The 12352-nt window shown below is 38.3% G+C and overlaps 1 protein-coding gene across 1 annotated transcript in view; it reads right to left on the bottom strand.

Annotated features, from left to right (window-relative positions):
* Positions 1-1904: 1904 nt before the first annotated feature.
* HDAC9 (histone deacetylase 9) overlaps positions 1905-12352 on the bottom strand; it is a 269880-nt gene continuing 259432 nt past the window's right edge. Inside the window, exons 25-26 of the mRNA XM_053944734.1 lie at positions 11672-11825; positions 1905-2566 (exon numbers count right to left, since the gene is read on the bottom strand). Coding sequence (XP_053800709.1) covers positions 2527-2566; positions 11672-11825 — 194 coding nt within the window. The 3' untranslated portion in view covers positions 1905-2526. The remainder of the gene's footprint in view (positions 2567-11671; positions 11826-12352) is intronic.

The following is a 12352-nucleotide window of genomic DNA, read 5'->3' as shown; positions in this document are numbered from 1 at the left end:
TTGACTTCAGTCAGAACAGATTTCTGGACACAATCTGTGTGCAGTTTATTAGCACACTTGTTTATCCATACGATCCTAACTTCAACCAGCAGCATGTCTAGATATCTGCCAGGGACTACATCTGTACAAATGTGTAAGTGTGAGTTTATAATGTGGTTTAATTCAAATTATTCTGGCATTTTAAAAGCATTTCCAGCTAAAAAAGACAGCTTTAGCTGATTTGCAACCCAGAAGACATACTTTGATTGGAAAAGCTTGTAACTCACATTTCAGGTTGCAATTCATATACAAGTTCATGCAAGCTAAGGACACAAACAGATTTTAGGGTTAATTTTAAAACGATGTCACTATGCACTCAATTAAATTGTTGCAGCCATGATTTCAAAATGTGAAAAGCTCTACAAATTACCCAACTCATCAGCTATAGCCCTTGGTTTCCTTGAAGGGAAATTTCTTTGATGACCATAACAGAATTGCAGTAAAATGGCAAGTAAGATTGCCATCAGGAGTCTGCTGAAAATGCAGGAGGAACTCCTGATTGCTTTAGTCATGTGAACAACCCCTTCAGAACAGCCCAGAGTCAGGCAAGGTGGCTTACAGCAGGAGTTAATTTAGCCTGATGGGACTCTTTGCATTACTAAAACGAGCATGGTTTTGGCTTGTAAATGGGGGGTAGAACTTTATTTCACTTTCTGAGGGTCAGAATTTTATTTCCTTTTCTAAGGGGCATACATTCATTTCAGAGTAAACTTTTCAGAATAAAAGTTTACTCCACATTATAGGAAATGACATCCCTTTTTTTAGATTTCCCTTTTCAAAGCATGCCTCAGATTTCTAACTTGTAGTGGAGAGCTTTGGTATAAGTAATAAAAGTCTTTAAAATTAAAATGCTAATCGTAAACAAACCCAAATGCATGAAAGATATAGTCTGACTGTATAACAAAAGAGAATTATATAATTCTATTTGAGTGAAATCTTTCATCTTTGATTTACAGGTTTGAGTCTGCCTATAACTGAAACCATATTGTTCCATATCTTTCATAACATGGCCTTCCCCAAAATCTTGTTTTAATTAAGGTTCCTTTCAGATTTCAGAATAAAAAGCATGACAGTCTTCACTTATGGCTTTAATATATATCCTTTTTTTTTTCTTTTTTGAATTTGGCAAATATATAAAAAATGAATATCACTTGCTTTTAAAAGCTGAGCAAGTTATCAAATACTGCAAGCTGAATACTTCAAGGTATCTCCTGGGGTTCATTAGGTGAGAAGGTTGTAAACAAAATAAAAGTTACTGTAACAGAGTTTTGTTCATTTGAAGTACTCTTACATACATGCCCCATCTCTCTCTCTCTCTGACAGTAAGGCAACACGTGTAACAGTTTAAGCGTTCATTTTCAGCTAAAGGCACAACTCTATGTTACGTTCTCAGACACGGAATTAAACAGCTAAAGTCACATTGCAGGGAGATCTTGCTGCACTTCGGGGATCTTAAATAAAGCCTAAACCCTTTGAAGCTTCTTAAGCAACATCAGTTCTCTTGGTGCAGGACTACATAAAAGAATCAGTTGGTATTCACAACACGACCTGTAAAAAACACTCCCACACAACCTCCACAGAAACACCTGAGCTTCAAATGAGCTGCACGCAGTTACTGAAGGTCGCTGCTTTGGAGTCAGAACGCAGAAACATTTCAGAACGAACTAAAAACACGTTTGAAAAACTATCCATACTTGATCTCTGCTGCACATATGGTGAGCGCTACTGTCAACTACAGAGGCTACAGCACTTTTTCTTAAAGGCAAAAGATCATTTTAGAGAATCGTGTTTTTATGATAGAAAAGATTACATGAAATGGGGTGGGATGGCCAGGAATAGGGAAGAGAAAATAAAGCACCACCAAGCACAGTACTTCAGGGGATTTATAGTACAATAAGAAGTGCTTTCCCTTTAGCTAAAATCTCTCATCATAATTTAAATGCTTTTCACTTATTCAGCTAAGAATTCATTACAGGAGGTTAAAAAATGGCACATAAAATAAGGGTGGGGGTTTTTTCCTTCATTACACGGAGCAAAGAAAACAAATTCTATTAACAATTTAACATGGTATGAAAAAAATTATCCAGTAAAAAGTGTCAGAAAGTGATTCACGGAGTTCACAGAGTATGTCGCTGGCTGTTGCATTCCTCATATCTATAATCTATCATGTAGAATTTTGCAATACTCTATTTCACAATTTGTGTTGGTGAGTGGGTCAAACAGCATTAAAAAAGCATGCTCTGGGCTCTTTCTCCCAAGTCCGTTTTACTGTAACTCTAGAATTGTGGCAGTTACATTTAAGGAATCTTTCAGGCTCTTTCAAGTCCATCCAAAGAACAAGTGAAGCTGCTACTCCGAGTTTTGTGCCCAGTGTTTATGTTCCATCTGATCTGTGCCACCCAAGAAGCAGACAAGACATGTCTGAGGGTGCTTTGGGGGATACACAATGATGTCACCCACAGGAAATATCAGGAAGGACTTGGCACTTCACAAGGCTGGCTCTTCTTCCATGGGCTCACCAGCAGCTCTGTAAAAATAAACAGGCAATCAGAATACGGCACAAGAGTACACAATGACATTGTAGATTTCCATGCATAATCAAAGCTGATTTTTCAGCTCTCTCAGATGTTTATTTGTGTTATTCAGCTATCCATAAATAGAGTTTCTTTCCTAGGAAGTATAAACAAATGTCAAGTGGAAAAACATTTTAGATCCAAGCAATCACCGAAAATGTTCCTGTTTATATTAAAATATGTCAGAATATTTTATAACATTTTGTCCAGAAATGTACATGCTTTGTGTCAACAGACTCAAATAATTTAATGAAAAAAATAGCTGTGATACTTTTATTTTACAAGCTTTTGCAACTAAAAATACATGCATTTATTTTTTTCAAGCGGACCCACACCATTAAAGCAAAATTGTTCACTAGTAGCCAAGTAATGTGCCCTCTGAGGTTCTTCTCCAGTCCCCTAGGTTTTGATTCTGTGTTTTCATAAACACATTGCCTGCCTGCCTGCAACTTTTGAGACTAAATCCTGAACCTGATCAGCAGATTGCTATCAAAGAAAAAGGATCTAATAATTATATCAAATCAGATTATATCTATACCTTTTATATGGAAACCTTTGGGAAATTATTAGCTTAGGCAAGATGAGCTCTCTAAGACAACAAATAAGAAAATGATGAGGACACATATGCTGAGCTGATGTCAAGTCTTGCAATTCCTCGTATCTGACAAGCTACTGCACCTGAGGAATATGATGGCAATTATGAAACGGTAAGCTTTTGAGATCATGGAGAGACTTCACTATTGATGGGCAAAGAATTTGGACAGAAACCATTTTTCATCTCAATCTGTCAGCCTTAAGAACCACTTTAAAATAGTAACTTCAAGAAATTTTGAAATCAGGGGAGAAAAGTAAATGTAAATTAATAAATGAGATGTTTACCAGTTAATTCTTGTAAGCCAGTATAATAACTGGCTTCAGTAAAACATTCGTCAGAAAGTACAAATTCATGAGATCCCATGGAAAAAAAAAAAATTAATGGGAGCTTGCTTGGGCTTTGATATCCTATTCAGCAAGGAAGCCAGAGAATTTTAAATGAATCTGGAACTTATTAAAGTTTTTCCCAATGAAAAAATCAGCAGTATGTCTTTAAATTATTTTATACAGGTTATTCCTTTTTGATTTGGAATGAATTTGGAAGTATGTTGAAAAATATGTCAAGTGAATGACATGTGAAAAAGATGATCTTTTTAAGACTAATCACTTTCCAAAGGGTATAGACTCTAAAAGATGATTAATCTATAAATCTCAAATCTTTAGTTCCTCACCACATGGTGGAGGATATTTCCTATGTACAGCAACCACTGTGGCTCTCTCATTCCTGAGCAGTGAGGTGAAGCCCCCTTGCATTCCCTCTTCTCCCCCTTTTCCTTTGTTCTGGCTTGCAGCAGAGAGCACACAGTGGCAGCCAGGGTGAGATGGAGCCCTGCCTGCTGCTGAGGTGCTCAGGTGCAATAAAAGATCACACACCAGGTGAGAAATTCATACTGATGGGGTGTGTTGCTGTTGTGCCAACCACACACTTCCACTTTCTCCAGCTACTTGTGGGAGACCTGAAAGTCCTCTGGCATAACACAGAGGGTCAATAAGCCTTGTTAAACATCCAGAACCTTATGAGTCTGTCTGGTAAGAAGATAATTTGGAAGCAGATGACAGCTCAATTTTTAGGTTCTGCAAATGAGAAAAAATATGTGTCAATAGATTTCAGGTGGTGATTGGCAGATCAGGAAGGAGTGAAATTCTGGAAAACCTCTGGAAGTGAGAGTAGGGGTTTGGACTATTCATAAGAACCTAGGGAAGCAGTACATGCAACAGTCTGTTCACATGTGTTTGACTTCTGGGATTGACATTCTCATGAATATAGTACAATTGAGGATCTTATTTAGGACTTCTTTCACAGGGAAATTTTTCACTGACAAAGGTGCTTCTGAGGGCCAGGAGTGGCATTTACTGATCCTGAGTGCTATATTCTAATATATTCAAATATATTCCAACAACAGGCCAAAATTCTTCACCAGCCAGAGCATAAGCACCAATAATAATTTTTATATATAAGTGCCAGATGCATGGTTCTTTTCAGAAAAGGGAGAGAGAGCACCATGGCAATCCAGTTGTTTTCTCGCAGTGTGGGTACTCTCACAATCTTCTTCAGTCTCCTTTTGAAGACTTATGTGCATGCTTTAACTTCATTTTATTTCATGTCAAAGAAGTCACTGGATTTATCCAATGGTTTATCATTAAAAACATTTATTTTTATGAGATAACGGCTCAGGCTAAAGCCTTGTGTGAGAGCCAGTATTGTTTGGGGGCCAAAGGACAGAGAGAAAAACACTGTAAACCCCAGAGCACTGAGCAGAGAATCAATATATACCCATTCTGGCAAAATCAAAAGTTGTCAAAAGAAAAATCGAGGGGGCAGAGTCTGACAGGCCAAATTTGTGTTACTTCAGCTTTGTCACTGTGAGTTAGGTCAGTTCAGTCAGTTCTCCTGTAGCTGACAGGAAGTTGGCATAAAAACATAAAACAGGCAGAACCCCCATCCCACACTGTATGCTTGGAGCAGTTCCTCGAGATGCAGCTGTGAGCTCAGGTCTGATCTAAACCAATTCCATGCAGTCAGCAAATTCAGAAAGACACCAATTGAGATTGTAGTGATTATAGAACCACAACTGTGATTTTTCTCTAAGGCTTCACTGTGGCTCATTTAAACTGCAAGTTCCTAGGAGCTGAGACCTCCTGCATTCACTTTACTTTGGTGTGCTGTGAAGAGTGTTCATCTTTAGCTCTCTGTATGTAGAATTCTGACTATGTCAGAATGAAATAATCTCTTTGCAGTTAATGCTAAACAAAATGATGCTGTTTAAACCTTCAAACAAAATGAATAGATGAGGCAAAAATCCTACCATATGGATAAAATCTGGCAAAACATGTGACATCTTAAATATTGTTCTGTGGCAATTAAGGGTTATTTATGAGAAAATTATTAAAAGTAACTGATATCTACAATTTTTAAAAAAGTACTATTTAAGAATGTAGATAAACTCAGTAGTACATCACCCAAAAAAGAAAATCCTTCTCTTACCTTATTTTTCAAATGAGCATTACAGAGAGTCCTCTTAGCTAAATTATCACACACACAAAAATAAAAATTCAAGGTATGTTTTTAAGGTAGAAATTGAACAAAAGACAGATTTTTTTCTGGCATGGTATGGCTATTTTATGCCATAATCTGTTCCTAATTTAACTCAGCTGTCTCAGGGAAGATCATTGTAATTGAAAAGTGATCCTCTGGTAGCAAAGAGCTGGAGAAAAGGAGGTACATTTCTATATCATGAAGGTGATTTGGGGAGTATCTAAAGACATTATATAAGACATCCTGAGTAAGTGTATATCCTAGTAAAAATGGACTTAGTATGGATCAAAGAGAAAGGAACTAAAAGTAAAAAACCATCCTAGTTTAAGAGCAGAATAAGGTAACTACATATATACTCTCAAAAGAGGAAGTAACATCCAAACAAGGCAAATGAAATAAAATATAAACTCTGGCAAGTTAAATGTAAACCCGCAGTGAAACAAACTAAAGGAAAGTCTGAAAAGCAACATATTAAAGGCATAAAAGCTAATAAAAAAAAGATCTTTCAAAATACATCAGAGGAAATGATCAAAGCATAAAAGGAGCATCAAGGAAGGTAGACCACAAAAGCAAAATGAACTATTTATATCTGGGTTCACTAGAGATGTGTCAGTGAGATTTTATTACTTGCAGATGAACTATCCTGAACTGAATCAGTGATAGAACAAACTGATACACCAAACATTGCCAAATTTCTAAGAGCAGATGATATTTGTCTGCTAAGTTCCAGGGAAATATGATTAGGATGTTGTTAAAGAAATAGCTATTGAGCGTATTCTACAGCTTAACTCAGCAAGAGGTAGAGAAGGCAAGGAAAGCAATTCCCCTTTTGGAAACCACAGGCGGTACAGTAAGCCTGTATGGCAAAATTGAAAGCAGCTACAATCAGTGATGGAATTAGTAGGCATTTAGGTAACAGTCATTTGGGTAAGAGTTAGGTCTTAACACTTATAAAAATGGCAATCCTTTCAAATTTATTAGAAGTTTCTGAAGGAAATTAGGGAAGGGGGATCAAGTGATTTTCCTCTGCAAAGAAGGTCTTCCAACAATTTTACCCAAGTGCTTAGAAGAACCCTGGTTGTTGAAAGAAAGTCCTTTCACTGATTAACAGTACTTCAAAAGCAGGAATCACAGAATAATATTGGTGAATTTTCACCATGGAGGAATTCTCCAGAGCATCTCAGAAAGAGTAGGCAGACAACAAATAGATTTAGGTGATAATGTTTGCTGATGACACCTAATTGCCAATACTACTCAGTTCTAAGGCCCATAGCAGTATTTCTGTATGGAGAAGAAGGCAAACAACACAAACACTGGATACACAAAATGAGGGAGGACAGCTTTAACTGTTTTAACAGTGATGGCTATGACTGAGAGCTTGGAGTTAATGGTAAAGAAGCAGAAAGCCACAGAAACAAAACATCCCCAGTATTAGCTTCTGTGCAAGTTCACAATGTGCCCAGGACCTGGGGTCCTGCATGCAGCTTTTACTCCATCTCAAAGAAACTACAAAAAGCACAGAGAGGAGCAAAAATCATCAAAGGCAAGAAATTATTTCCATACTAGCAGGAATACAGAATTTTGAGAAGCTCAAACCTTTAAAACCAGATATGGGTCAAAGATTACAAGTAAGAAAAGTGGTTTTCTTTCTCCCAATACGAGACCTAGGGGTTTCCCAGTGATTTTATTGGTTAATAAGTAAAAGCAGTGTGATGCCTGATGAGCTTGTGGGGTTCACTACCCAAGTGCTTACCCAGAGGTGTAAGCTGGTTCCAAAAGGTTTTGAAAAGTTTATACCTGTGTATGTATCCTTAAGCCTTTTACACAGCATGGGTCAGGTAGAGCAGTTAAGATCTATCAACTCATCAGGGCAAGGCTGGCTCTCAGCCTCCTCTACTCCTCATTCTCTTCCTTAGGAACCCACCATCAAAGGATGAAAAGGTGAGCAAGATAAGGGTTAGGCTGACCTGAGAAAGTTGTTCTGCAGCTCCTGAGCCTGGAGAGAATTGTAAGTCTTCTGGGGTATGGCCAGGTATGCGCTGTGTACTCAGCACAGCTGAGGTAGATATTGGAACAGTGAAATGCCAAGTGAAGCTTTATGAGTTGATAGACAAATACGGCAAGTGACCCTAAATGGTAGCTAGCTGTACCCCATGATTCAACCATTTGCTCTAGTATATAATATAATGCAATTTGACTGAAACTGCAACTGGTAGCTCTGTAACACTAAGAATAAAAATTATACTTTGTTTTCATTTCCATTTGAGTAAAATCTATGCTCAGCTGAACCAGAGCCATAAAGTTAAATACTGATAAATGTCATTCTCAAGATTTACTGCTTCCTGTAAAAATAGTAAGTGCAAAAGATCTCCCTCCACACTCTTTTCTTTTTCCATTTTAAGAAGAAACATACAGAAGCTCCAAGGTATCAGGGACAGTAGCGTACTGAATATTTCACAGCATGATTTCTGAAACAGATGTCTGGCCAAAGCAAAATTCTAATCAGCTAAATCTGTATCTCACACAGGGAATAAACAGTTATCAACACACAAAAGTTACGGTAGTTAGAAATGTTTTATAGGCCATGCCTGTTTCTCTAATTGCATCTCTATTTAAATCCCCCTTAGCACCATACATGTTTCCTATCCTATCCACAAACTCTTTTTTCTGTATCTTTACTCTTCCAAAGGCTATAATCAAGATTCAATTGGACCTCAAGATGCAGAGTTCTGCTTTGGTAAAATAAAACACCAAAAGCATAGCAGCTTTACATGTTTGTCTTCATTTACCCTGCCAGAGAAAATCAAGTAAAAAAATAATCGGCACTGTCACTTGAAGAAAAGAAAGAAAGAGAGAAGAAAGAAATAAAAATACTTTATATGGGCCTTAGCCAGGAGCATTTTATCCATCAGTGGTAAATGAGTCAGATATGAGTTGGCCAGGAAAAGAACTGCTTTGCCCAAAATCTGAGTTTAAAGTGAGTCATCTCACTCCAACACCAATATATCCTCCAACATGACTGGCCAGAGTTTCCCACAAAGAGACTCTTGCTGCTGCTCTTCATCTGGAGGCCTGACCATCCAGAGCTGAAGTCGACAGGATCTCTGCCATAGAATCAGTGAAACAGGCTTAGAGTTGCAGGCCAGAACTATCACCCTGCTGACCGTGGTGGGAATTAAGAGGAAGCAAATTGACTCATGGTGTAAGGAAGGAACCTTTCAGGCTGCCCTGTCAGCCATGTGCTTCCTGTTCTGCCCCCACCCTACCTGTCACAAGCAACTTTCCCAAATGAGCACTCAGTGCACAAGCTTGCAAACAGGCCTTCAGAAGGTGACCCCATCTATACCAATGGGAGGAAGGGAATACCTTCTAACAGAGCTTGAGACCCCACATGACTCCTCACATCCCTGCTGCCCTCTGTTTGCTGTAGGAAGTGGCTGGAGAAGGGGCATTGCATACATGGTCCTTTATTACAACAAACATTAAAAAAACATGAAAAAACAAAGCTGAACTCCTTTCTACATTACTGCTGTTTGTGTTGGTATGTACCTATGACATGGATGGTGTGCTTATGTGAAATGAAGTAAATTATATAGAACCCAAAGCATCCAATGTCACAGACTCACTCCCTGGACATTCCATGATGGATTTTCATTCACACTCAAAGTGCAGGCAGCTCCTCTCAGGTTTCCTCACAGTTGAGGACCCTCAAAATCCAACTTTCAGGGGGATTACTTTTGATTCCATATTGTTCCTTACATTCAGGAAGAAAACAAAGATAATGATGCTCAGAGGCCTCAGAAAACCTAACTATCAATTTTGGTTCAGTGGGACAGCATTTTTCTTGTCCTGTCACTCTCTAATGGCAAGTTGGCTTCATGTGACTTCTTTGAGGGTTACAAGTGTAGAAAGAGATTTCAGGACGCATGCGTGCGTAGGCTATTTTTTTGTGTGCTGCTGACAAATGACTGCAGCACCACAGAAGATATTCCAAACAAAGTAATTTTTCCACAAAACAATTCACCACAATGGATTGATCCCTAAAAGAGTCCAGAACTGATGAAGTGTAATGAATCTGGCAGCCACATGAATTCCACTTGTGAACATTTCAGTACATCCATTTTTGCCATGTTTCTCAGCACTGCCCTGAAATTCTGTTTTCAGAATGGGTGGAAACTGTCACAGGTTATCAGTTGGTAGGTAATAAGTACAGTAATTAAGTGCAGTGTTAGTCAAAGGGTTATTTTGTTCAAATCACGTAGGAGTAACAGTTGCTCCTGGTAGTCGTAGTTTTGTGTGGAGGCACATAGCAAATAAAATTTTTGGTTATTCTCAGCAATGTAAGAATACACAAAATTAACTGTGCCCTTTTCCAGACAATTTATAGCTTTAATTTTCTTCACTTCATTATTTCCAATACTTAACTAAAATTATTTATATTTCAGAGCTATGCACACACAAGTGGGAATTTTTCTGTCCCTAGCTAGCAGAAGTGTCTTGTAACTGTCAGAAACTTATATGAAAAACTACATTATTCCTCAGTTGAGCACTGATTACCACAGTCACAAATCTAAAATACATCTTGTGCTCATCATAGATTCTTCTCTAAGTTTTAATGAAGTTGTCTGCAATAATCCTAGCACAAGAATAGCCATGGCATATTAAAATATAATTACAATTGGAAAGGTAATTATGAAAATACTGTGAACTTTACTAGCTAGCTCTACTCCCTGTGTGTCCCTTTGAGCCATGCCTCAGTTCTTTTGACAGATGAGTGCTGCCACTGTTGTGAGGGATGTTCACTGCCAAACACATCCATAGCTTTGTGCATTGCACTATTCCCCTGTGTACCTATCAGTTCAGTTCTGATTAAAAGACACAACACAGGAGGAAAGAACTGAAGCAACTAAGAAGCAGTCACAATGTAGGAGCCATGGACCTTTCTGGCTCCACTCCCACCACTGCTGTCCCTACCCACAGCTCCCTGTTTTCTCTACTGCTGTTCCACAGCCTGAGGAGCTGATGAGTCTCCTTATAAGGCTTTTTTTAAACTTTCCTCCCCCTCCCCTGTTTTCTGTGTATAATGGAACCCAAGTGGTTCCACTACATTTTGTGTCTTTCTCTACTGGCAAAGACCAGAACTGTTTGTCCTGAAAAGAAAAAACCAGGAAACTCCAAAAACTTCTGCAGTGGCTTTTCTGATTATAGATGACACAATATTTGGTGGCCACTGTGTTTTTTTCATGTGTAATTGGCAAAACATACAATAGCATTTACTGCATCATTTTCTTAATTTGCAAGTTGAAAGCAATCTTCATTAATGTAAAAAGCAGATTACAAACTGAAAAAACCAGCATTCTCATTCTTTGCTGGTGTACCTTCATCTTAGAACATAGAAAATGTTGGCCCTAATCCTGGTCAGGATAGCTTTAAGTTTTATACTGGCACTGTTCACATTTCTTCCAGGGAAGCAACTTCTAATGTCTGTCTAATAGCACTTAATAATGATTTAAGTCCATCATTATTAAATTTATCTGACTGTTTGTTGAACGCCTTCCTAGAAAATTGAAACAAAAAGAAATTTTAAAAGCTTCTAATGAGAAGAATATGGTTGATTACACTTGACCATGTCTATTTACCTCATATGCATATTGTACTTTTTATGAAGTAGCAAGAAATAGAAATGGGAAGAAACAAGGTTCTTGGTGAACTTCAGTACAGAAATAGAGATACCAAAGTAAAAAAACGGCTAATATCTCTGTTTCTGGTGCTAAGTGAGAGAACTGAAACCCAGGGATGGAAAATTCCAGGTATCTCAATTAGCAGGTAATTTTGAAACACTTTTTTGAAACCGTTAGTACTCGTTTCTTCTTCATTTTACTTGGCTGGAGGGAAAGCCTTGTTGTCTGCAATAATTTCATGCACTTACCTGCTGCCTTCCTGAGGAATACACTGCTCAACATCCACTGACAGAGAGGCCATAGCTGATACTGTTTCTGTCTCCTCCCTCTCTTGCTTCTGAGACTCAGCCAGAGCACAATCCACTGGCACAGAGTATGGTTCCACTGACTTCCAGTACTTGCCTAAGGAAAACACACATAATAATTTATGGGAATTTTAGCTAGCATGGTGGTACAAGAACAGTAATCACTTAGTTCAACACTGAGTGATTATAGTTTAAAATCTCTGTGGTGTAAGCAGTACAGTTGAAATTTCAGACTGCAGTGAAGAGGTCTATTTCTGAACCTAAGAATGCCAAGTTGGAAAGTGCTTTCGTTCCAAGAGTTGTGTCACACCCTTCCCCAGAAGGTAATAAACTGGAGGAGTAACACACAGTCTAACGAACATAGATTGTCAGGAAGGCTATTGGCTTTGTCTACACAAGGTGATGGGAGTTCAGAGCAGGGTTAATGACTAGAAGCTCTGATATAGCACACAGTTGATGCAGAGACAGCAAAATGTAGAAAAATGTACATTGTTGTACAAAGTGCTCACACAGCACTGTCTTGAAAAGGAAAGAAGTTAGAAATGCCAGCTCAGACTGAAGTGGTGTTGCCAGAACAATCAGGTTTGTTAGTCCTGGATGTTCTTTCTCCTCCAACCTCAGGGC

The sequence above is a fragment of the Vidua chalybeata genome, chromosome 1 (genome assembly GCF_026979565.1).
Source record: "Vidua chalybeata isolate OUT-0048 chromosome 1, bVidCha1 merged haplotype, whole genome shotgun sequence".
Classification (NCBI taxonomy): Eukaryota; Metazoa; Chordata; class Aves; order Passeriformes; family Viduidae; genus Vidua; species Vidua chalybeata.
The sequence above is the reverse complement of the archived record's forward strand: the minus strand, read 5'-3'. Positions and strand labels throughout refer to the sequence as shown.